The sequence below is a fragment of the Xenopus tropicalis genome, chromosome 3 (assembly GCF_000004195.4).
Source record: "Xenopus tropicalis strain Nigerian chromosome 3, UCB_Xtro_10.0, whole genome shotgun sequence".
Taxonomy (NCBI): domain Eukaryota; kingdom Metazoa; phylum Chordata; class Amphibia; order Anura; family Pipidae; genus Xenopus; species Xenopus tropicalis.
Genome location: NC_030679.2, coordinates 86229844 through 86257686, shown reverse-complemented (window position 1 = coordinate 86257686; position 27843 = coordinate 86229844). Strand labels below are relative to the sequence as shown.

At 38.3% G+C, this 27843-nt stretch overlaps 1 protein-coding gene across 3 annotated transcripts in view; it reads right to left on the bottom strand.

Moving 5' to 3' along the window:
• The window catches only part of exoc4 (exocyst complex component 4), a 238876-nt gene that overhangs the window by 81181 nt on the left and 129852 nt on the right, over positions 1-27843 (bottom strand). For all 3 annotated transcript variants that reach the window (XM_004913052.4, XM_018092352.2, XM_018092351.2), the window contains exon 11: positions 22497-22601. In XM_004913052.4, coding sequence (XP_004913109.2) covers positions 22497-22601 — 105 coding nt within the window. The remainder of the gene's footprint in view (positions 1-22496; positions 22602-27843) is intronic.

The following is a 27843-nucleotide window of genomic DNA, read 5'->3' as shown; positions in this document are numbered from 1 at the left end:
AAAATAAAAAATAATAACGAATGAAACTGGAGCAGTGTAATTGTGTGTGAACGTTCTACTTGAGCCCAGCCGAAAGGATACAAATAACTGTTGCCAGTAATATTACAGTGTATCTAAACATAGGAAGCACAGGGATGGAAAAAGAGTTGTGACAACCAGCATAGGCAAAGTAAAGGTCAAGTCCTTGTAGACAGGATAGTGCAAACTGTTCAAATGAAGCAACCAAGCAGTAGGGTCTCGTTAAGGCCCCGTGGGGCCACACAATCAAGCTTATATATCCAGCGGGATTCTCGTTGAAGAAGAGCCAAGTCTCTGCTGCCTCCCCCTAATAGAGGAGGCTGGTGGTCTATGGCCATACATTTGAATGTTGGTAGGGTATGACGCATCAGCAAGTGTCTTGCAACAGGTTGATTGGATTCACCCTCTTTGAGGGCTTTACTGATGCCGAGCGATGGTTACCGATTCGCTCTCTGAGGGTGGTTACTGTCTTGCCCACGTAGTATAGGCAGCAGGGGCAGGTAATGATATATATCACATAAGTTGACAAGCTGCGGTAATTAGGAGCGGCTACATTGTATTAAGGACTTACTGTTACAAATGTTAAATCCAGTGTTGTATCCAGATCGTGTCAGTGAAAGGCGTGTGTTGCAGGGCAAGGACTGCTGTTCAAAGGGGAGCACAACTGCTTACTACTCCAAGGGAAAGCATCTGCAAGGTGCGCATTGCCATGGTAATGTCTATATGTTGGTCAAGAGTCTGGTGTGGCAAGGTTATAATGCCAGGTTGTCAAAATTAAAAAATGCGAAACTGGGACTTTCCCAATTAATACTCTGTATCTGGTAACTCAATAACCACTAGAGTTACAGGAGCTCCTCTAAACTTAGAGACTCCGACCTAATCAGGATCAGTTGTGCTCAATCAGGATCAGTTGTGCTCATAAACATATCATTTTGGGGAACAGTGTAGAAAAGGAACCTTATTTATGACACAACAAATCTTTTGACAGAGAACTCAGTGCAGCGTGTCTGTGAGTGCTGATGGCTGTATTTACCAGAGGGGATGACTTTGAGATAGTTGGCCAGATTGAAGTATATTGCAATATATGGACAAAAAATCCCTGTTTTGCTTTAAGTTGAGGGCATTGCTAGGTAGCTGTCTATGAATTTTGTTGTCACAGGCTCATTGCACCCCTGCCTAATGGTTAAAAATTTAGTGGTGAGCACAACTTTCCGTTGTTTGCTATATATAAACATTGTGCAAAGAAAAAATGCAAAGGCTGCAACAGACCAATAAATGGAAACTCCTAACTGGCTGTTATGGGTTACTTAAGCAGGAGTAAACTTAACCTTGCTACATTCCTGCATAAGATTCTACCTACAAATCGTACTCTGTGTCAACTAATCCTTAGGATGAAGAGAAGCAAAGAATACGTACTTCTCTTTAAATTGTATTCTTTTCATTATATTACTGATCATTGTAATGCCCTCAGAATATGGAATTATAACTACATTCTGACTGTGCCTTAGAAACAGTAAGTTAATATTATATTAAAAATAAGAGGGAAGATTGGATGATGACAGCTTCAATTGATGGTATAGGAATAGCTACTCTGCTTAAACCATCTAAAACTGAACTACAGTCCCTACCCCCTATTGAAGGGAAGGGGACAGAAGGAGACACTTCAACAGTAGCTAAAGTGCTTGAAAAATAGCAGCAAAGAAATCATGACAGGTGTATTATTTAAGAATGCAGAGACATTTTGAAAGCTTTGAGGAATTAACATATACGCTTCAATGAATTCAAGCTGTTTAGTAAATCCCTAATTTTTTTTGTGGATTTCTTCTTAAATAAATGCTAATTATAGCATCTTAGGATCATATGGTTATGGTTCCACTCACTGGCCTACACAATGCAAATGGAAACCTGGGTGGGCCAAGTGGTACTTATCTGCTTTTAACTTTTATGTAAGCGGCACATGCTTCTGAAAGCACAGCCTTCATTATTATCAGATTAGTTATGCTACAGTTGCATGTGCATTTGCAGGCTTATTTCAATCAGATAATAACAGTATAATAAGTGGCTTTTTGTCTGTCAATCCAATTACTTCCTACTTTGTGCGTGCCGACATTCTATTAAAAGCTGCAGACACATGTCAGACTTTATTATTGCCACCCGACTATATAATTAGCATCCACTGGGAGGCAGCTGATCAATGAAATCGAAGGTTGTCACTTTCTTTTGAAAGAGAAAACAAAATAAAAGCTAAAATAATTATAACAAAGGAAAAGAAAACAGAAGAGGTGAGGTGGGACCAAAAAAACCAACACTAAGGCCCAGATTCTCATCAGTGCCAATATTGGGGTTACAGGGCTCAAGCAGAGCTAAATACCATGGGGATAGCTACATGTTGCTTCCCACTCACTGAAAAGGCAAATTACCCCATAATCTACCATTATCCCTACTAGACCTCCTGCTTGCCTATAGTTAAATGATAACTGTGACTAAGGACTATTAAGGGTATCCTCATAAATGGCACAATCAAGATGCTGCATGTACCATAGCTCTTATATTTGAGACTTTTTTCATGATAACTAAGCTGAAACAAGCTGACATGATTAATGACATTTTATTTCACAGTAAGCTGCAGGCACTGAATCCGGTATAGCAGATGCCACAAAGAACACTTACAGGATTTCCAAATGTTAGTATTAATTTCATGTATTTTCATCCATTTGCACCCCCTTAAAAATATTTAACAGCACATTTGTAATCCTTACTAATGGTAACACACCAGATTGTAATGAAGTTGTAAAACAACCCATGTCACGTGTCTACATAGATGATAGGAAGAGATTCTTTAAGGCAAAGGCTAAACTTAAAGCACAGGTATCTATAGTTCTATATGCAACTAAGTACAAAAATACAGTATATCTTCCAACATTCATGTTTTAAAAATGAGACATTTTATGCCACAGGACATGTTGCTGACCTTATGAAGTCTATTTTGTACCAGCACTGTTTTTCAACTGTTAGTGGTATCTTTAAGCAGCGGCATTACTAGTGTTGATTGGGCTGAGGTGCAGGACGCGCACCCGGGCCCTCTGTTCCTACAGAAGCATGTCAAAGCTTTTGCAGACACAAACATCTCTGCCATGTTGCCTGCAATATGATGGTATTGCGTCTCTGATGGACCCAAGGGTGTGCAGGCTAGGTGCAGTTACACTACCAGTAGTTATGCCACTGTCTGTGAGTGCCTACTGTGTTTTTAAATGTGATTTACTGCCTCGGGCAGTATACCACACTTTACTGGTGATCTTCAACTTTTGTCAGCCTGAAACTACTAACACATTTGTTATAAGTCCCTTGCAACCCTATTATGGTTGATATCAGGCAATGTCCAGCTAGATGATACAAAGCATGGGGCACACATGACTCTAAAACAGGAAAGGACTTCACTAAAGGGAAGAGTGTAAATCGGAGGTGTTGCTGAACTACACCTTTCCACTGCCAAAGGTAGTAGTAGTAATAAGAATAGGATGCCAGAGGTTCTTTGTAAATAACTGGAACTTGATTTATTTGTCCAAGACAAAGCAAATATGCAGGGTGAATACTCAGCAATGACATACTAAAGCAGTACAGTAGGTGCAGTTAATATAAATGTAGAGTGTTATAGCACCACTGTGGAGAAAGTAGAATGAAGTCTCAAGGGTTTCCACCTTAAATGGCGCAGATACCAGCGCAGAGCCGTCTTGAATTCCCTGTCGCTACTGCTTTTGCTTAAAGAGATACTGACACCAGAAATGAAACCTTTTTTACATCTTTCATAACATTGTCTTTGCATGCTATTTATAATTTTGCCATAAAAGTATTTGTCCAAGCTTTTACATTCCCTATCTAATCCCCCATGTTCCTCTATGAGGGGGCTTCCATATTTGTCCAGCAGGAGCCCGTTAGCATTAGAAGCTATAACTGACAGGTTGGGAAGGGACAGTCAGGCTGGCAAAACAGTCAGGTTTTGGGATTTCAAGTAACAATTCCTTACAAAAGCAAACCTAGCAGCAAAAAATGATCAACACGACCTATAGGCAACTTTTTATGTAGATTCATATTTTAAAAAGTTGTTTTTTCATGTCAGTATCACTTTAAGTAGTTCTTAAGAGAACTACTCAAAGTAATTTCTCCTTGTTGGAGACAGATTTGTTCTTTCTAAATGAACTATTTCATGCTCCTAGAACATGCTCTCATAACAGATAATCTGAACACCGACCCCTCAATTCAGAGGTCCCTGCTCCCCAACTTGTATCTCTAGAGCTATGGCTTTCCTCTAGGGCTCGATGCTTCTGAGCCTAGTTGGTCCAGGCTTCCTGCAACACAACCTTCTAATGAAAAGATGAAGGCCAAAGAGGAAGTGCCAACCTCCAGCCAGACACTATATTACAGTGTGCAGAAAGTGGTCATCCTATCTAAGGGCCAATAAATGCACATATGTAAAAAAGAAATTGGCAACAGGTACTTCTGCAAAGTAACAGCAAAACTAGAAAGTGGTAGGGAATAAGGTCATAGGGATAGTTAACCCTATGGTTACCTACACCCTGATCCACCCCACTTTCCTGCAGTCTCACTGAGTGTTATGATATGGTAACCACTTAGTTATAAGTATAATATATAAGTATTAAAATATAACCAAACTATAAAGTGTACATAACCAAACAAAAAGGATAGAATTAAATTGGATCGAATGGAAAGGCAGAATCTTATTATTTTGTCAAAAAAGACTGAACTGTATGCGATAACTGTTCAGTGGCTAGCTTGATATTGCCTGGGAAGACCATTTTTTTTTCTTTGTATTTATAATAATACGATTCTTTACAAGGATAGGCTTAATTTCTTTATTGTGTTTATTCCTGAAAGCCTGAGCTGATTTAAGGGTCATGGCAAAAAGCATATTAAAAATTTCTCATTATAAAATGGGTGGGGGAAACGTAAAATGGAATGAAGCGCTGTGCATGAAATTGTGATTAATGCCGTAATAATCTGCTTTTGTTGGCTTACTGTGTGCATGAAACAGAGATTAAAATCAGAAGCATAAATAGTCAGAGCTTTTCATTCAAAGAAAATAAAGAGAGGAATCTGGCAGCATGGAAATGGCATTAAGACTTAATCAAGGACTGTGGTGAGAAATTATGACTATACAGTTCTGTTATAGCCTGGGGACAAAGTATGAGATGCTAAGTCGTCTCTGACTACCAGAGTGGCCAGCCTAATAATCAGAAAAATAAATCTGTACCATTATCCTAGCTAAACATCTTACAGAGCCTTGTGAAGAAGAAATGAATAACTATTAGTTCTGCTAAAGCTGTCTGCAGTTTGATATTACTACACATATCCAAAGGTTCTGCCAAACGATATACATAGGGGCCTATTTATTAAAGTATGACAGGTACGGATTACAAAAAAATAGTATTTGATGGTACTGTGCGTATTTTCTGCGACTTTTTTCGTATTTTGCGGCAAAATTTGTGACAATCGTATTGTCGCACCGAGTACGAACGTTTCTGATTCATTCAAGCTTCGGTATCGTGACTTTCCTTGGGCCAGGTTGAAGCTGCAATTGAGTCCTATTGGAGGCAAAATCATGCACAGAAGGATCAAAGTCAGAAAGGTTTTCCTGCTGTTTACGATCGTTCGGATATACGAAAATTTCGCGATTTTTTCGTATGCATTTTCGTGATATTTGCGATCATCAGAAATTATCGTATATAATCTGAATTTTTCCCAATTCGGGATTTGAACTCGTACTTTGATGAATAGACCACATAGTCTATGCTTATTCTTACTTCTGATAACATAGATCTGTTATTTAGTTCAATAAAAGGCCCAACAAAGTATAAGTTAATTAAAGCTCCAACAAAGTATAACATTTACATGTGACATAGCTCTGATTACATGCCTTTAATAAGCCACTTGACTGGTATTTTAATTGACATGGGGTAAAAATTATTTCTGATGCCAATGGAAAGTTGGAATACATTAAAAAGCTGTTTTTTTCATAAAATGTAACTTTAAATAGTAGGCAATGTTATATAAAATGTTTATTTCAATGTCAGCATTCACTAGAAAGTCAGAATTACACTTGCCAAATACAGGACACCAGTCTGCATTCCTTCTTCTCACGTGTTCTATAAACATGAATTATTTGGAATATTGCAAGCTGAGCATTTCCTATAAGAAATGTATATTAGCAACCAATATGTTAGATGTATAAATTAGTGGATCTGTAGTAAAAACTGAAAGCAGGGAAGATGTAATTATATGGTCTGAGCACTTAGGAGAGAGAAGTAATTGAAAATAACAATATGCCTAGAAATGCAAATAAATGCTTTGTATTGACGATGAAAGAAAGCAACCTCTACATGTAAGCAAATGAATAGGGGAGGCTGAGTGTCACAATGAAAGCAGCATTCTTAGTTGTAGATTTAGAATCCCTTTGGATTCAGTTACAAGATGACATTAAAAATTGTGACTGAGCTGTATAGCATATTTATGACCTCTTGGTCTGTACTTGTAAGTGCAACCAGCATTAATAATTAGGTTAAAGCACAAAGCTAAATTCCATTTCCCCATGATGGGATCTTGGGAAAGGAAAAAACAAGATGATATTAAAGGCAAAAGGGTAGCTGGTTCAGGATATGGATAAAAGAGAACAGACAAATAAGCAAGAGTAATTTAAGGGGATAGTACAGCGACTAGGGAAGAAGGAAATCAAAGCTAATAGATATGAATCAAGGAAAGAATTCTCTGTCCAAAGGCATGGGTAATTCAATCACATGCCACCCTGTGGTTCTACAATACTAGTACATGATCCTTTTGCCCTTTTGTTGCTATAGATAATGCTGATCATTATATATGAGCAGCCTGTCTATTTCAGTTGAATGTATCATTTCCCACCATAATGTTATTTTTCAGTGTATCCTTTTTACAGCTTAATTGTAATCTTTCAAATCTTCCAAAATTCATTCAGATTTTTTATTCAAAATGGCTTATGGAATGTCAGTCTTTTGATACCTCACAGATTATAGGATTGTTAACCAAATAAACAAATAAGGCACAGGACCCTGTACTAATAAAGTATGTAAGGCAGATGTCCTTTATGCAGTTGTTAGCTTCTGGTCAGTGCAACATCACAACCTAGCATTTGTTGTTAAGTATAGATGCCCCACTAAGGGTAAAAAATGAAGAGTCACAGAAATACATGTTTAAAAAAACAGCCAATGACTCTATTTATGGTTTCAATTTAAAAAGACCTAATAAAACAGGGGTGGAAGTGATAAGAGATGCAGTCCCACAGTAGCTGACTGCCAAATTTCCCTACCTGATTACCAAAATAAAATTGATCAACAAACTAAAACTAACTGTGCAAGTGGAGAAGGCACTACTGACATAAATTAATGTAGTCAAATGTACTGTTATGCATTTGTTATATCAGAACAATGTTTACAGTTGTTTTTACAAGGATCTTTAGAACACTGAAGAGAGTGCTACTAACTATTATGAAGCTTTCCTGGCAGTGCTAATGAAGAGACTTAATGGGCTTTCCAACAATGCTCATTAGGATAATTAACCAGCAGGCCCTGTTCTTCCTTGTGGTGACTGGTAACTACAGTATGTGGTCATGCGGAGGAGTAAATGCGCCAATGATATTACATTAAGGCTTTCAGGAGATTAGGTCATTGGTGCCAATTAACAACTTGCTCTGCGTCACTAGAGCTGCTCCAGGAGATACTACTCATGCACATTATGTGCTGCGTGACCCTTCAGAACACACTGATTATTGCAGTTATTATTTTACTAAGAAAAGATTGGGTAAAGGAACCCCATATGCATTATACACTGAAAGTAACACATAGAAACATCCACAGAACAAGATAAAGACATCAATATGCTATGGATAGGGTTGTCACTTCTTCTGGATAAAGCTGCTTTCTATATTTGTATCTCTCTTCATATAAATAACACTGGTATTAAGCATCATACTTACCAGCCTGGTGGCAACCCTAGCTATGGAATAGCATCCTCAGCACATAATACAGTGACGGCAAGCGGTAACAGCATTAAAAAATGATAATACAGCCAAGCTCATTAGTATTATTAGTGGGAAAATTTGCACCTGGGCAGTATCACATACCAACCAATTAGAGATTTTTTTTTTAAGCCAGCTGCAGGTAGAACATGAATATAAACAATCAACTGTTGTCATCAGTTATTGTCCCTGTGTAAAATACCCAATTTTTTTTTATAAAAAAAAGGAACCGGTATGAGATAATAAATAGGACTTCAACAAAAAAAATCTATATACCACATATTTTCTATTGCGGATATACAGCACTAACATATGACTCATTTTTAGCTGTACTTGCCACCCCCTCTAACCCCATGCAATGAGTATAATTTGTTTAAACAGCAATATTAAGCCCCTTCTTTAAGACACAATCTGTTAGACTTACAGATAAGAAATATTTCCCTATAAAGAGGTTTTATTGAAAAACTTGCACCAGTTACATGTCTATAATTCCTTCTAACCTATTTGCAAAGAGTTAACATGTCCTCTCGCAAACGACTATTCTAGAAAATAAGACAAACAAAGAATCTGTGCACATGTAAATATTCAATTTCTCTTACCATTTTAGTCACACAATTAAGCACTTTTTATAACCCATTCAGGGGACAAAAATATTCTATAGTAGTGTTACTCCCCATAAATATAAACTACAACTTTCAGAATTCTACAGCTTATTCGGTAGGGTTAAAGTAAGATGGGAGTTGTAATCCTCCAACATAACATCCAGAGCCTGCTACCCAACATACATGACAGGATCCCCCACTTAGAATATGACTTCTCTTTTTAGATTTGCCTCTCTTTTCTTGGTTTCATGTGATCATCACAGCATTAAAGGGAAACTATACCCCCAGAATGAATACTTAACCATTAGATAGTTTATATTATGTTAAGTGAACTATTAAAGGAACAGTAACATCAAAAAATTAAAGTGTTTTAAAGTAATTAAAATATAATGTGCTGTTGCTCTGCAAAAAAATTGTGTTTTTGCTACAGAAAAGCTACTATATAAATAAACTGCTGTGTAGCCATGGGGGCAGCCATTCAAGCTGGAAAAAAGGAGAAAAGGCACAGGTTACATAGCAGATAACTAGTAGATTAGCCCCATATAATGGGGAATTATCTGTTATCTGCTAAGTAACCTGTGCCTTTTCTCCTTTTTTCCAGCTTGAATGGCTGCCCCCATGGCTACACAGCAGCTTACTTATATAAACTATAGTAGTCTTTCTGAGGCAAACACACCAGTTGTAGCAATGCAGGGCAACAGTACATTATATTGTTATTACTTTTATACATTTTCATTTTTGGTGTTACTGTTCCTTTAAAGAATCTTGCCAAACTGAAATATTGACCTTTTACATCCTTGATCTGCCATTAAGTGATGGACTGTGTGCTCCCACAGAGATCACATAACCAGAAATAATACAGCTCTAACTGTAACAGGAAGAATTGTGGATGCAAAGGACAGAACTCCATTATTTGGCTGATGTGGCCTAGCGCGTATGTGTGCCTTGGCTTGTTTGTATGCGCTTTGAATCCTATGATCCCAAGATGCGGCCCTTAATTCTTAAAATGGCAATTTTCTTTTTAAGATTAACCAATAGCACATTCTACTAAAAAAGTATATTTTTATGAAAATGGTTTTTAGATGAAGCAGGGTTTTACATACAGTGGTGTGAAAAACTATTTGCCCCCTTCCTGATTTCTTATTCTTTTGCATGTTTGTCACACAAAATGTTTCTGATCATCAAACACATTTAACTATTAGTCAAAGATAACACAAGTAAACACAAAATGCAGTTTTTAAATGAGGGTTTTTATTATTTAGGGAGAAAAAAAATCCAAACCTACATGGCCCTGTGTGAAAAAGTAATTGCCCCCTGAACCTAATAACTGGTTGGGCCACCCTTAGCAGCAATAACTGCAATCAAGCGTTTGCGATAACTTGCAACGAGTCTTTTACAGCGCTCTGAAGGAATTTTGGCCCACTCATCTTTGCAGAATTGTTGTAATTCAGCTTTATTTGAGGGTTTTCTAGCATGAACCGCCTTTTTAAGGTCATGCCACAACATCTCAATAGGATTCAGGTCAGGACTTTGACTAGGCCACTCCAAAGTCTTCATTTTGTTTTTCTTCAGCCATTCAGAGGTGGATTTGCTGGTGTGTTTTGGGTCATTGTCCTGCTGCAGCACCCAAGATCGCTTCAGCTTGAGTTGACGAACAGATGGCCGGACATTCTCCTTCAGGATTTTTTGGTAGACAGTAGAATTCATGGTTCCATCTATCACAGCAAGCCTTCCAGGTCCTGAAGCAGCAAAACAACCCCAGACCATCACACTACCACCACCATATTTTACTGTTGGTATGATGTTCTTTTTCTGAAATGCTGTGCTACTTTTACGCCAGATGTAACGGGACACGCACCTTCCAAAAAGTTCAACTTTTGTCTCGTCGATCCACAAGGTATTTTCCCAAAAGTCTTGGCAATCATTCAGATGTTTTTTAGCAAAATTGAGACGAGCCTTAATGTTCTTTTTGCTTAAAAGTGGTTTGCGCCTTGGAAATCTGCCATGCAGGCCGTTTTTGCCCAGTCTCTTTCTTATGGTGGAGTCGTGAACACTGACCTTAATTGAGGCAAGTGAGGCCTGCAGTTCTTTAGATGTTGTCCTTGGGTCTTTTGTGGCCTCTCGGATGAGTTGTCTCTGCGCTCTTGGGGTAATTTTGGTCGGCCGGCCGCTCCTGGGAAGGTTCCCCACTGTTCCATGTTTTTGCCATTTGTGGATAATGGCTCTCACTGTGGTTCGCTGGAGTCCCAAAGCTTTAGAAATGGCTTTATAACCTTTACCAGACTGATAGATCTCAATTACTTTTGTTCTCATTTGTTCCTGAATTTCTTTGGATCTTGGCATGATGCCTAGCTTTTGAGGTGCTTTTGGTCTACTTCTCTGTGTCAGGTAGCTCCTATTTAAGTGATTTCTTGATTGAAACAGGTGTGGCAGTAATCAGGCCTGGGGGTGACTACAGAAATTGATATTGAAATTGAAAATTGAAATTGATAAACCACAGTTAAGTTATTTTTTAACAAGGGGGGGCAATTACTTTTTCACACAGGGCCATGTAGATTTGGAGTTTTTTTTCTCCCTTAATAACGTGAACTTTCATTTAAAAACTGCATTTTGTGTTCAATTATGTTATCTTTGACTAATAGTTAACGGTTTTTGATGAGCAGAAACATTTAAGTGTGACAAACATGCAAAAGAATAAGAAATCAGGAAGGGGGCAAATAGTTTTTCACACCACTGTATGAGCTTGTTTATGCAATATACTTACTGTATACTACTGTAGATAATACTTTCTCATTTAACAGATCTGGATCAGCAACACAAACCTCAATACAGTGTAGAATGTGGATTGGCTTCTTTGGTACAATCGTATAGTTTGATTGTACTGTGAACTACTTTTTTGCATCTGTTCTTGGCTAATTATTCAGTGTACGCACACACACTCAGTCAGAGACCTGAAGAGGGCTGAATTCCACAAAAGCTGCAAAGTGTAAGCTACAAGTTTACAGCCAATACGAAAGTATCTTGGATGAAAAAATGTAAAACAAAACAAAAAGAGAGAAAAGGCAGTATACCCCTCTTGTTTAACATGAGAGCAATTAATAGGGCTTGTGCTGAACATACTTTTTGTCTATTGATTTAATCATTAAAAATCAATGTTTTTGTTATTTCTTGAGCCCAGTGCACAAAGAAATTGAATAACAGAGGCTAACAGGGAAGGGCGGTGCGGTTCTATGTAGATATTGGTGTTAGATTTATGCTATAAACACATATATTAGTTATCAAAAAAAAAAGATGGCACAGAACAGGCACAGAACTGGAACTGTAGGATAATTTTAGACATCAAGACTAAAGGTCATTTCATTTGCTTGGGTCTTAAAAGGCTTACACACAACAAGGAAATCATCTGTTGTCTCCTATCACAAGTATTCATAGTGCAAGGCTAAGAAAGTCACCAATAGTCTCAGAAACACTGACTGCACAAATACCATTCAGTGCTGATGCGGATAATGTCTTTTACGAGAGAGATACATTTTTAGGCTATTGTGCTGAGACAGTTAAGCCTTTTCTTAAGGAACAGTAGCACCAAAAAAGTGTGCCAAAGTAATTAATATATCATATATTATTGCCCTGCACTGGTAAAAGTTGTGTATTTGCTTCAGAAACTTTTATAACTTATATAAATAAGCTGCTGTGTAGCCACGGAGGCAGCCATTGAAGTTGGAAAAATGAAGAAAAGGCACAGATTCCAAAGCAGATGCCAGATAAAATGCCATTGTATTCTACAGAGTTTATCTGTTATCTGCTTTACAACCTTTGCCCTTTCTCCTATTTTCCAGCTTTAATGGCTGTCCCCATGGCTACACAGCACTTTATTTATATAAACTACAGTAGTGTTTCTAATGCAAACACAGAATTCAAGTCAGGTCCAGGGGAAACTTCTGGGCCAGGCTAAATTTGAGCAAGTATTTATTTAAATCCATGAGTGACTTACTGTAGCCAAGAATCATATATCCCTAGTGGAGGATCACATGGGAAGACAAGTACATACGAATAAGACATTTAGATCATTGGATACGACATTGCACACAGGTAATCTAATTATCTACTTCACAAGGACCAAACATTAAATAACTTCAATCTCCATGTCACTGTTTAGCTCAAGAAATAACAAAAACCACTGGCTTTTAGTGATTAAAATAACAGGCAACAAGTATGTTCAGCACAAGCCTTATTCATTGAACTCATGTTGAAAAAGGTATAATGGCCCTGTAATACTTTGTTAAAGGAGAAGGAAAGGCTAGTAAAGAGTTAATCTCAAGCCGCAGGCATACCTTATCTCAATAGTGCCATTAAGTCTCCCCATATTTCACCTGTTCAGAAGATCAGAAGCCAAACAGGAAGAAAAAATGCTGAGCTGTGTAAAGAAAATTCCCATAATGCCTAACTCCTGCACCGAGACCCAGACCAAGTGAACATGCTCAGTTAGTAAGACTATGGGGCACATTTACTAACCCACGAACGGGTCGAAATGAGTCCGATTGCGTTTTTTTCGCAATGATTGGTATTTTGCGTTTTTTTCGTATTTTTTTGCGAATTTTTCATTACCAATACGATTTTTAGCGTAAAAACGCGAGTTTTTCGTAGCCATTACGAAAGTTGCGTAAAATCGCCCGATTTTTCGTAACGTTAAAACTTACGCGAAAAGTTGCGCCTTTTTCGTAGCGTTAAAACTTAAAAGGTGCGAAGTTTCGCGTAAGTTTTAACGCTACGAAAAAAGCGCAACTTTTTGCGCAAGTTTTAACGCTACGAAAAATCGCCAGATTTTACGCAACTTTCGTAATGGCTACGAAAAACTCGCGTTTTTACGCAAAAATCGTATTGGTAACGAAAAATTCGTAAAGACGCCGAAAAAATCGCAAAAAATACGAAAAAGTCGCAAAATGTTCGTTCAAGTCGGAACTTTTCCAATTCGGGTCGGATTCGTGGGTTAGTAAATCAGCCCCTATGAGTCAGCTTCCTGCCGATTGGCTCAGATCCACATTCCTAAGGGGGGGGGAGTGAGTTCTTAGCATTCTTGGGGGAGGGGGAAGCAGGAGAGAGCAGAGAACAGAGAGCTGTGTGTCTCTGGCACAGGAATTACAGACACAAGAAATCTTTTTTCAGAGAAGTCAGTACAGCGTTTCTGTGAGTGCTTATGGCTGTATTTACATAGACCTATCTGATAAAGCTTACTTAGTTTTTACCTTTATTTCTCCTTTAAATAGTTTGTAATGACCATGTGCATCTATGGCATATTATCAGGGATGCAACAAATCTGCAAATTTAAACACTAATATTTTAATATATATAGAAGAATAAAAAATGCATCAATTGAAAAAAAAAATTTGTTTTGTCCCTTAAAGCCACATGGCTGAGATTTTAGGACCTTTTTTATTTTAAGACCTTGGGTTTGGCGAAATACAAAATTGACTTCTGCATTTGGTGCTTTCCTAATGTTTAAAAATAAATTAGTAATAATGGGTTTAGCCAGATTCAGACTTGTGCAAAATAATGGCAACATTTTAGTTAGCCTGGTGAAGAAAAAATACTTGCCTTTATAAATATGCACATTAGCTATTTGCGATGAATTATTCCTGTGGTTGCAATGCTTGGCACTGATTACCATTTAAGGCCCACAAAGGAGTTACGTAGTTACATAGGATTGAAAAAAAGACCAGAGTCCATCAAGTTCAACCCTTCCAAGTAAACCCAGCACACACAACCTATACTTACCATACACTCACATACATAAACTATATATACAACTACTAATACTAACTGTAGATATTAGTATCTTAATAAATCTTGTAGATTGTAAGCTCTTCTTGTAAATTGTAAGCTCTTTTGGGCAGGGCCCTCTTCACCTCTTGTATCAGTTATTGATTGCTTTATATGTTACTCTGTATGTCCAATGTATGAAACCCACTTATTGTACAGCGCTGCGGAATATGTTGGCACTTTATAAATAAATGTTAATAATAATAATAGCCTTGGATACTATTCTTGTTAAAGAACTCATCCAGACCCCTCTTAAAGGCATTAACAGAATCTGCCATTACCACATCTCTAGGAAGGGCATTCCACAAACTCACTGCCCTCACCATGAAAAACCACCTACGCTGCTTCAAATGGAAACTCCATTCCTCTAATCTAAAGGGGTGGCCTCTGGTGCATTGATCGTTTTTATGGGGAAAAAGGAACACCCCCTATCTGCCTATAATCCCCTCTAATGTACTTGTACAGAGTAATCATGTCCCCTCACAAGCCCCTCTTTTCCAGAGAAAACAACCCCAACCTCGACAGTCTAACCTCATAGCTTAAATCTTCCATTCCCTTTACCAGTTTAGTTGCACTCTCTCCAGCTCATTAATATCCTTCTTAAGGACTGGAGCCCAAAACTGCACCGCATACTCAAGGTGAGGCCTTACCAGAGATCTATAAAGAGGCAAAATTATCTTTCATCCCTTGAGTCAATGCCCTTTTTTATACAAGACAGCACTTTATTTGCTTTAGTCGCCACAGAATGACACTGCCTGGAATTAGACAACTTGTTATCTACACAAACCCCTAGATCCTTCTCCATTAAAGATACCCCCAACAAACTACCATTCAGTAGATAGATTGTGTTTATATTATTTCTACCAAAGTGCATAATTTTGCACTTATCAACACTGAACCTCATTTTCCAGTTTGCTGCCCAGTTTTCCAATTTTGTCAAATCGCTCTGCAAAGCGGCAGCATCCTGCATGGAACTTATAGTTTTGCACAATTTAGTGTCATCAGCAAAAATAGAAACAGTACACTCTATGCCCACCTCCAGGTCATTAATAACAAGTTTACTTGTTTATTGCGGTACTCCACTAACAACACTGGTCCAATTAGAAAATGTTCCATTTACCACCACTTTGTTCTCTATCTCTATGGAAAATGTTCCATTTACCAGTTCTCTATCCAATTACAAATATTATGTTTAAGGCAAATATTCCTCAATTTGATTATTAACCCTCTGTGAGGTACTGTATCAAATGCTTTAGTAAAGTCCAAGTAGATGACATCAACTGCCATTCCAGCATCGAGGTTCCTGCTCACCTCCTCATAAAAGGCCAAGTCTGCCAAGATCTGTTACGCTCAAAACCATGCTGGCACACACTTAGTACATAGTATTGTGAACTGCAATGTACCCTATCCCTTATTACCCCTTCCAAAATCTTTTCTACTACTGATGTCAGACTAACAGGCCTATAGTTTTCAGGCTAAGAACGGGATCCCTTTTTAAATAACAGCACCACATTAGCAATTCGCCAGTCTCTTGGCACCATGCCAGACCTCAACAAATCGTGAAAAATTAAGTGAAGAGGCTTGGCAATAACAGCGCTAAGCTACACCTACTTTTACACTTTTTTATTTACTTTACTATATACTTTATTTGATATAGCTAAAGCAGGTTACACATCACTTTACAATGACAATATAACAGAAAACTAAGCATACAATAACAATGTCCCACTATATAATCATCCAACACTCCAGCAGCCATAATCAGTACACCAGTACATCAGACTATTTATTCAAATCCATGAATGACTCACTGTGGGCGAGAATCATATATCCCTAGTGGAGGATCACATGGGAAGATGAGTACATAAGAATAAGACATTTACTATACTATATACTTCCTTGGCTGCATGCTACATGCATCTATTCTGATTGCTGAAAAGCCATTCATGTGTGGATTCCAGGAAAATACAGTAATTAATGGATAATTCCAAATGATTTCTTTCTTTCATTTTTTGGAATCCACAATCATCACAAGCAGGCAGCATTTTGTATAGACTGTTTTCTAGAAAGCTTTAAATCTTCCACATCTTGTTTGTGTGCTAGAACGGAGAACCCGATGACCATGCCCATTCACAGGCTACATAGTTAAAGACTATGAGGACGGAGAGGGCATTTAACAATGGCAGTAGCATCAAGGAGGTACAGAAATGAGTGAGTGAGTTTTGCGCCTGAGGCATAGAGGTGGGGCAGGCAATATGACTGATAGCTGAGATTTTTAAATTTGTTTATAAAATGTATGGATGTTTTAATAAAACAACATTTTGCTCCACTTTAACTGGCAAGTCCAACACTGATTGCAGTGGCTTACTTTTCCTACAGGCTTTCTTTTAGGATATCAGTATCATGTTGTCAGTTGAATTTGCTAACCTCACACAGAATGCAATTAAAACATTTTAGACAAAGGTAAGTAAAATTGAAAATCTGGACTCAAGAAATAGAATATTAGTACCCTAAAGTGTACATATGCATATCCATACAACTGAATAAAGATTTCCTCCTTTTTCTTCTCAAAGTGCTCTTTTTTCCAATTCATAATATTTGCAGTTTTTATACAGTTTATGAGTGGCTAGCAAACCAATAGATTAATACCACAAACCAAAAAGACTAGAAACACACTTAGTGCTATAAAACTTTTAAAGGCACCCTTAGCTTGCTTAACACAAGTTATTCTCATTTATAGACTTTTCTGCCCTTTACAAAAATGCCAGTAGCCAAGTACATTGAAAACCCAGAATACTATTATTCACTGCATTTCTACCATCTACCCTTGCTCACAAAACTTAATTACTTTTCACAGATGTGGACAAGAATCACATTGTGTCTGAAATTGAGTCTTGAGAAAAACCAAGATTTTTTTTGTTAGCCTTTTCCTCCATTCTCTTAAGGCTGAAAGATATCTCATAAACTTCCAGAGTTTGTTAATAAAAGGAAGCCTGCTGGTTCACTCAGCCTCCGGTAATAATTGTTCTAAAGTTCTTGAATCTCAGGGTTATTAAAAAATATATATATTTGATATTAACATGTAGCCTAAGGGCGGCAGTCAAAATTCCAATCACAACAATATCAAGAAAAATCTGTTCTATCTCCAAGTAAGTAAAGGAAAGAACTAGATTTTTATACTTTTTCTTAGTAAACCTTAGCTGCTGTAGCACTGCAATAAAATTTTTGTTATTGTATACAAAGAAAGCAATTCATTCTGTTATCCCATTATTAACAATAGAAAATACATTTATAGCACCTGTGTTATGCAAACTGACACATGTCTACATGGCCTCTAATGTCAGACAACAGAAATCAAATCAATTCCCACCAGTCTCCCACAGACTGTCTTCTTTGGTTTCATTAGTATAATATTTTAAGTATGAATTATATTCTCATACGTATGTTCAGTATCAGTTCTTCACATTTGTTATAATTTTAGCAATGTGTTTCAGAGACAGCAAGAGCAACTAGAAAGGGAAGTTTGAGAACACTGAAGTCACTGAATGGGTGCTGCCCACTTTCTCTGACCTTGGACCACAGTAATATAGTAAAAACCACTGTACAAAGTTTGGGGACCCTGGTTTTAATAGTGTCTGAATGGCAGCAACTTAAATTTCCCCCTGAAAGCCAACGAGTGACATCTGATTGGCGGTTGGTGGCTCCACCCCCTTTTTCTAAAATTTCCCCACTGAATACAATGAAAGAAATGTGATTGGCTTTTGGCGGCCCCCTCCACTTTTTCTAACCTTGAGTACGAAGTCACGCAAATTTTGCGAACCCTGGCAACGAACCAATAAAAAATGAATAGGTTAAATCTGATTGGTTGTTGGTGGCTCCGCCCACTTTTTCAAAGCTAAAACTGCAGTCCCCTGGGGACCAACTGTGAAAAGTTTGGGGACCCTGGTGTTAATTCTGTGAGAATGAATTTCCCCATTGAAAGTCAATAGGTAAACTCTGATTGGCTGTTGATGGCTCCGCCCACTTTTTCTTACCTGGTGCCTAACTCTGCAAAGTTTGGGGACCCCAGTGTAATTACTGTGAGAATGGCAGCAGGTTGAATTTCCGCCAAGTCAATAGGTAAAATCTGATTGGCTGTTCAAAACTCCGCCCACTTTTAGGCATCCAGCAATCATCATATTTTCATTCAGGCTGACCCCATGACTATGTGATTCAAGTTTGGGGAGTGTGGCCTCAAAGCTATAAGATTGGCAGCAGTTTCAATTTTCCCATTAAAGTCAAGGGGAGAAATTTGATTGGCTGTTGTTGGCCCCTCCCACTTTGGGTTCATCCAACAAATGTCGCTCTTTCATTCGGGGTGACCCCATTAGTATGTTATTCAAGTTTGGGGAGTGTAAATTCAAAGCTGTAAGTGTGGCAGCAGTTTGAAAATCTTCCCTGTCAAAGTCAATGGAAAAATTTGGGTGTTCAGAGCGGCGCCACAAAAAGACAGGGGGCCGGATTGCTTAGAAAAGCACAAGCAACCTGCTGTGCTATAGGGCGAAGAAGTGTGGAGAGTTTGGGTGTTGTACCCCTAAAACTGTAGGAGGAGTAGCGTTTAGAAAATGGGGGCCACTAAGAATAAGAAGCGAAAGTCAAAGAACAGTATGTTGGGGTTTTCAACCCAACACAACTACTAAAAACACCATGGTTGGCATCTCTGATTATTTCGTGTTATACCACTCCTAGATTATTTTTTTTTTTAAGAATACTACCATACAGGAGTTTAGGCTCCTGCATTATTTTTCTTTTGTAAAGATAATATACTCAAAAACTGTAAATTCAATAAACATGTAAAAAAATAAGATTGGGTGTCTAGTAACCATAAACTTGATATAAAGAAGATATGAATTTATGGGTGGGGCATAAAAATATAGTTTGATGGTTGAAATGGAAAGGTTACTGAAGATGAAGATATGAAGCTTTCTTAAGAATCTTGCCACAGCCAGATTTTTTTTATGGTTTACCCTTTTTTTATCGAAAAATGTCTGCTCTCCAATGATTTGAACTCCTGTTTTCAGTATACTTTAAATAGAACACTAAGATACTGCAGAGAAGGCCAGATTAGGAGGAGGATATATTTAATCTCAAATGGCCATTATGTGCACTAGATTGACAAACCTTTTCCAACCAATGCAGTAGTCTTAACGAAAGGCATTTTAGCATTTTATTGCCAACAGATTAGTCACAATAGTGCAAGCTAAAATGCTATATTTATTCTGTAAAATGCTTTACCATAAACAGACATTGAAGCTCCCTCTGTTTTTTGTTTAAGATAGCAGCTGCCATTTTAGTTTGGTCTTGGTAACTTCTGGGCTGCAGCTCTGGCTGCTGGCAGCTCAGGATACAGTTGAAAGGGAGGGGAGAGAGCAGAGTTGGAAGTGGGGGAAAGCAGAAGGGAGGGGTGGTGACATAAATGACTAGTAGCTACTGATGAAATTTTTCACCAGGACTTGCCTTGAAAAAAAACCCATAGCTTCCAATGGGTGAAAAAAAGTTGTACAATAAAAAAAACTGCATGGAAAAACACTGATTGACTGATTGAACGTATTTTGCTATTTTTTGCGGTTTCACAAATTTTTCGTAAAACAAAATGGGACATAATACAGTAGCTAACCAAGAGTGAACACAGTGGGAATAACTTTCTTGCCATAGTGGATACTGAAATATTCTTCAGAGAAAAGAGCCAAAAATAGGTAATGAAAGTAAATTAGCGCAAAATGGCAAAAGTACATTACAATAACTCCTAACAGTCCTTTAATAAGGAAGTACAGTACCGAAAATAGATGTGTCTCACCCTGAAGTAGGTGGGCTTCAATATGTATCTGGGATTCAACTGTACCTAACTGGCTACCCATGGTGGCTCAGGAGTGTGGCAGCAATGTTCAATTCTCAAGTGTTTGGAGGAGCACACCACAATTATCCCAATGGTTGTTTGAAGATAAGCAGTTGCACAGGACTGGCAATTATAACAATAATAATACTAAATGTATTTTAATTAGTGATAACTGGTATCTGATTGCATAAAAATACTATTACAATTGGAAATTATTTAATCAACAAGAGTGAATGGAACAGTGATTAGAACAGCAAGAGGCTAAAATACTAAATATGACAGAGAATTCAAGATATTTATCAGGCATAAGCCGCTGCTCTAGAACTGACACACAAATAAATTTCTCTTAGAATGGCAGCGTTAGCAACACCAAAGTAACTTAGGGCTACTACAATCCCTTATTTTCCTGAACTCACATGATCTTATTTTTGGCTTTTCAGCAAAGCGGCAGTATGAAAAACTTCACATTCCATGCGTATTGATTTTCTGACAATATCACATCGCAATTCTGATTTAAGTCTTCTTAAACATTCCTCCACTTTCAGTACAAGGTGCTTCCTAATATTTCATTCATTTGCCGCATGGAAAAGGTTATACATAATGCGAAAAATCAAATAAACGAGCATTTTACACAAAACACTCACCTGGAGCTTACAGGGTACCAAAGCTTACAGCAGCCCAATACAAGGCAACATCACAAAATCCAGCAACCCAACCCAATATTCATGCTACATATCAAAATAACAACCAACTGACCTTTTTATTTCTGTATTTATAGAAAGGTTTGTGAATAAGTAGAGGGCCATTCTACAGAAATGAAAATGGAATTATTATCAATTTATGCACAGAGCTTACTAGACTTTATTCTCCTAGAAGTAAAACATATTAACATGCTCTACAAAATTACTAAAATGTAATACATATTCAGACAGTAAAGCACTTTAGCCTATGTAGGGCAGGGAGAAAGTTCTTAAAGGGACACAAAAATATCAGTGGTCATTAAGGACCACATGCACAGAACCTCACATTTCACAGCAGTGATTTGTGTGTTTAACCCCACTCATCAAAGGTACTTGCGTCAAAATGCATCCCACAACCATCTATTTGTCAATTCAGCATGGGTAGAAATTAAGTCTAAACAGTATTAAAATAATACCAACAAAAGATGTAAAAGAATAGTAGTTAATTTATTCTACAATTGGCACTTAGTCAGAGACCAATTAGGCCTCAGAGGGAAAAAAAAAAAATTCCTGACCCAACACAGCAGTCTGTTTTTCAGTGGTATAATCCATCATCACCTTACTGAGATATGTGAATTTAGTGTCAGAAAAATGGTAAATACTCATTAAGCTTTACCAAGTAACATTATTTTAAAGGGAAGGGATTCTGTCATAATTTCTATGCTGTATTTTTTATTTCTAAATTACACAGCAAATAATTCACTCTAACATTTAAAATTTTATTCTTGAACCAACAAATGTATTTTTCTAGTTGTAATATTGGGGTGTAGGCAGCCATCTCAGTGCATTGTGCCTGAGTCTGGGCTTTCAGAAGAAGCCAGTGCTACACATTAGAACTGCTTTCCGATAACCTATTGTTTCTCCTGGAGGAGTCCCAAGCCGGACTTGGATTTCTTACTATTGAGTGCTATTCTGATATCTACTGGGAGCTGCTATCTTGCTACCTTCCCACCTTCCCATTGTTCTGCTGCTCAGCTGCTGGGGTGGGGGGAAGGAGAGTGATATCACTCCAACTTGCAGCACAGCAATTACAGCAGGTAGCACTACTGAGAAACCACTAGAGTTGTCGGAGTAATGAGAGACCTTAACAGGAAGTGGGGCCGGAGCTTCACGCTGAACAAGAAAGGAGAGGAATGGAGCAGCTTGTAACTCAGCAACCAGGTCAGAAAGAACAGAGGGACAAAAGGTAGGTAATTCAGGGAAGCTGTTTAGAGTAATTTTAAGAATAGAAAAAAAAAAGGTTCATCAATTCTTCAAAGAAGAACTATACCCCCGGGCGCTAAAAGCCCCCTCACCTCTCCCTTATCGCATAGTTTTTAAGTTTAAACACTGCCCCTGATGCAAACTCCAACCTTATAATGCAGAGCAGCGCAGCTGCGTACCTGGGCGCCATCTTCTGTTCAGTCGTAGAAGCTTCGGGTCTTACCGCCAACACGCCAACAAGATTTCCTGCTCCCTCCAACTGCGCATTCGCAAGCAGGTTCATACTGGCGGAGAGACACGAAGTATCTTCAGTTGGTGAGAAGATGGCGGCCAGATACGTGGCTGCACTTTTCTGCATTTTTAGCTAGGGGTTAGCAATAGGGACAGTATTTAAACTTAAACACTATGTGATAAGGGAGAGGTGAAGGGGGTCTAGGCAGAGATAGTTAAGGGGGCTTTTAGCGCCCGGGGATATAGTTCTCCTTTAAACTACTGCAGAGATTTAATCATATATCGTATACACGAATGCTGCATCTCTTTTATGTTAAACAGTTTCTGTTTGAAATTTGATAAAATCAAATTTTATTTTACCTAAATATAGGTATATAGTTTCTCAATGCAGGCAGGAAATTACACAAAGTGGGTTGCAAACTAGACTAGTTTTTGGCAGAATGGGTAGGGTAGGGAGTGTTTGGGAAAAACATATAATAAATAATATAAATAGGGGTATAACTATTCATTTTCAATTAGACTGTATTGAGTAGAAGAGGTCAGTGTAAGAAGTGGGTGATAAATGAGGTAACTGCTTACAGCATGGCCATTTATGTTTTATACAAGCAGGAATAGACCTAGAATAAACTTATGAACACAGTAATGTGAGGTATCATAACGAAGGGGTGCACATTTCTTATCCATAATTCAAAGTGACTTAATAGAAAGCTATTCAAAAAAGAGTAATGGAATGCAAACAGTGGTGGTCAATGATATTATTTAAGTGTAGGCTGGACTCAAAACTGATTCTCATGCTATTTAGTAGGTCTACAAGAAGCTTCAATACAGAGAAGTGTCTTTTTTTTACAACAGATATTTATTTTTGACAGATCCTTAAAAGTTGCTAGAATTGTCCATTCTATGACAACTAAAGTCAACTAAGTCAACTAAAAGTTGGGAAACAATGAAACATAAACTAGTAATGAATACACTTAAAACGTAAAAGCTAATATTCCAGCAGTGATGTTCAACAGTTCATGAGCAGGAATGTAAGATATGTGCAAAAAATGTAGCAGGAGTTTTAAAGGTGACACTGTCACCTGGTTGGGCACAAATGTCAGACACTATAAGGTGGCTCCAAACATTAGCAATTCACTAAATGAGTTTTTTTTTACACCAGAGGAAAATCCAATATATCTATTTACATGAAAAAAAGAAGAGGGTATCTATAGCACCACAAAAAAATATCTATGTACAAGGATCAGAAGTTCTTGCTGATGGACAAATTGTAATTCTTATTCCTTGAGCCTCTCTCTCTCTCTGCCATCATCAGGCTACAGACTGTACATTTCAAGAACCACAGAGACGCATACGCATAAATATCCACATGAAAAAAAAACTGCAGTGCGCCGTGAGTTAATAGCATAATATCAACAGGGAGAAGAATGAAGTCTGGATGCACTCTGTTATACAACGATAATAGCATCATGTTTCATTATCTGGTTTTTCCCTAGTTTTCTATTTTCTATAACTAACCTAATTCATTACAACTGTCAGGAGGGTTTGTGACACATTACTAAGAAGCTGTTCTGTTTCATCACATTAATTGAGATGGTTTTACTGGCTATACACATTTTCAGCTGAAATAATTGGGTACACAAAGCTGCTCTCTAGGCATACAGACCCTCTTCCCTACCAATACCCACTAGACTTGCAAATTTAGCATGAGGAATGGCTATTGTAACAGTAACTCACAGGACACAGGATGGCCCATTGTTTTGATCAAGAGATTCTAATTCCTGAGAGGAGTTGGCTAAACTTGTGTCAATTCATTGTAGCTCCTGGGTAAGCAATAATCTCTATGCACCATAGACACAAAATTTAAAGGAAAACTATACCTGACCAATATAAGTCTCTATAAAAATACATTGCATAAAACAGTTCATATGTAAAACACTGCTTCATCTAAAGAGCACGCATACATTTTAGGTCAGCCAATTACTGGTTTCCACACTACTTCCTGTCAGTTAGAGCTGCATTATTTCTGGCCAGGTGATCTCTGAGGGAGCACACAGCCCATCACTAAATGATGGCTCAAGGGAAAAGATGTAAAATTGCAAGAGTTGGTAAGATTGTTTAACAGGCCACTTTAAATTATATAAACTATCTGTTGGTTAAAGGACAAGGAAAGTCAAAATCTATTAAGCACACTATTAAATAGTACTACTATTGCTGTGTAAAAAAGCTATATTTCTAGCTTGCCTAGTGAAAGATTAATGGAGATACACTTACTACAAACTACATACTTGTTTCAGTGAACAGCGCCGCCATCTTTAAAAAGGGATGTCCATACCCTTTCCCTTCACATCTCTACTGCGCATGCGTCTCCCCGTCTGCTCCCCGCTGGGCTACTAGTAGCTGATTCCAGACTACACAGAAATCAGCCTCTGCACCCCCTGTCGCCCTCCCTGCATCTTTGTCCGGCGGAACCCCGCCCCCACTGCAATCCCCGCACCTTTGGAGTCCTTAAACAAGCACCCCACCCCCACCCCAGCTCCCATCCCTGGAGTCTTGTAGTCTTTGTCAACCAGTACCAACCCCCCCCCCCTCCCGCTCACAGCTCCCCCCCAGCACTCGTCTGTCCGGCTTCTAATGGCCCCGGCGCGCCGCTGCATGCGCAATTTATAAAGTGCGTTGCCATAGCAACCAGACGCTTGCCGGTCTGTCAGAAGGGGAGCGTGCCTGCTTATGCTGAAGAGGGACATGTGCGCATGTGGCGCCTACAGTCCTGGTCGTAGGGTCGTTGCAGGAGCGATGCATTATGGGAATCCTCTTTACCCAACTCAGCATTTTTTTTTCCTGTTTGGCTTCTGATCATCTGAACAATGGCAATTTCGGGAGACTTAAGGGCACTATTGAGACAACTGAAGGTAAGCCTGCAGCTTGAGATTAACTCTTTATTAGCCTTTCCTTCTCCTTTAAGTTTTCATTCTGGGGGTTTAGTTATATTCAAGACTGTACATTTTACAGGACAAAGGGTCTAAATAAAAACGCAAAAATTGTGTTTGAACATAAACTTTACGTATTTTGCTCCTGATGTATTTCCTTATTTATTTTGTCACACAAAGGAAAAAATACTTCAAGCTGAAAAGGAGGCAGACATACTGGGGAGAAGGAAAACGTGAGTTAGAGGAGCAATGTTGGGGATGAGGAGGATTTTATATTAAATATTCACTGGATTTATTTTACTCCCACAGATCTGCTTTTCAGTTATGGTACCTTGCCACCAATCTTGTGGATATTTTTAGACAAATAAAAGCTGAGAAAAGCCTTTCCTGCTTTGGCCACCTTATTGACATTATCATATACTATTCTTGAGAGTTGCATGCATATGGAAAAACAACCACAATATAATGAATACACACACAGTTTTCTCTTTCCTCTCATTTAGGCAGGGGGCTACCATTAACGCATTTCTACAGGCTGAAAAATTGAATTGTTTATTGGGCCATTGCAAAAGAAATGGCAATAAGGGTGAGCCGAGGCATCAATATAATACACTACATCTTCAGCAATGACAGGGATGATGGAGGGAGAATGGTTGAGCATTTGTTAAAGTTCTACCAGTAAGAAAGCAACCTATCATTTTGCTGCTTGTTCTGCCAAATGCCTTAGTCCCCAGTATAACAAGTCAGTGAGCAATAATGCAGTTCATTTTCTATTGTTTTTCTGCAATTTAGACAAGCAGTGTGTTTTACTCCTCCCTCAGTCTCTCCCACTCATTTATCGAACACATTTCTATCATCCCTGGTGAGATTCTGCGAGGATAATAATTCTTCAGAAATGCCTCTTTTCAACACATCAATTATCTTAAAAAATATTGCAGTTTTGGCTGATTTAACATATAGTTGCTGAGTGTTCTGTCCTTGTTTTACTCGATACTGCTGTATTTGCAACATTCAACATTTTAGCTGTGGCTTTAGGAACAACCTTTTAGTGCTCTTCGTATTAAGGAACTATGTGATTTGGGTATGTAATAGCAGCATTAGAAAAACAGTTTACAGGGAGATATTGCTTCACAAGGCAGCATAAAGTATAAACAACAGAACAGCATAATACAATACAGTGTTGCTTGTCTTCACTCTAAACTTATAAAGGTTCATTTATGAGCGCATGTGCAATGTTAGACATTTTGCCATGTTTTTTACCCACAATACAGCATTTTTTCTACAAAATTCCAATCTAACTGCAGCTGCGAGGAGGAGGTGAACTTGACACAAAAAATTTAGTTATTGCATAATTTCTGGCAATTGTGAAAATGATGTATTTGCATGATTCTCTAGGCACTAATGCACTATGCATAACAGATTGACCAATTTGCGTACCCTGGAGCAATTTGTCAAAAGATCAAAGGCATGTTTATTCCAAATAAAGGCTTCTTAAATGTATACTATGGCTGATGTTGTTTCATCTACCTCAAGTTTAGTACCCTGGAGCTTCTGACACCAGTAGGGACGTGGGACAGACACAACTATGTGGAAGTGCAAGGAGCAGCTTTGGACACAGGTACCTTTAATGAATGCTTTAATTCACACAATGACTACTTCCATTTTTGATTAATTTTAACTAAGTTAGTAGTCATTAATTAGACCCTGTAGCATCAATAAATGTGACAGGTGAACATCATTTTCTGCTTCATGATTTGCTGTGACCCCAAAGCTTAGTTTCCCAACAGCTGCCCAGACCACACTGAGCATATGAGTGTCACTGACACTTTTAAGAAAATCCAAGATGGGGAGCTCCTATGGCAACTTTAAAAGCCTAGTCAGCGCTCTCCAACTTCTGTGGTACCGAGGGCCGGAATTTTTCTGGCCAACGCAGTAGAGGGCCGATAATGGAAGCCAGTTTGACCACTCCCCCTTTTAAACCACAACCACTTAAAACCACACCCATGTAATCACAAGAGCTTTTAAGACTATACCCACATTAATGGTGATAGCGCAGCAAAACCCCAAAAGGTTGGTGCTCACTGTAGGGATATCACCCTTTATTCATTTGTGAAAGAATTATATTATGCCATATTAAGACACCACCTTAAATCCCTATGCCTCCTCTTCCCCTGTGGATAGAACAGCAACCCCCAGCACATAATTACACATCTTAGGGACCATATAATGACTATTTTCAAATGCTATCAAACTCCCAGAACAAACCCCGGCCAGGTTCACCTCCCACAGGCAGAGTATGGCACACACAGGCAGCATAGGGCAGGTAGAGTATGGCACACAGGCAGCATGGGGCAGGTAGAGTATGGCA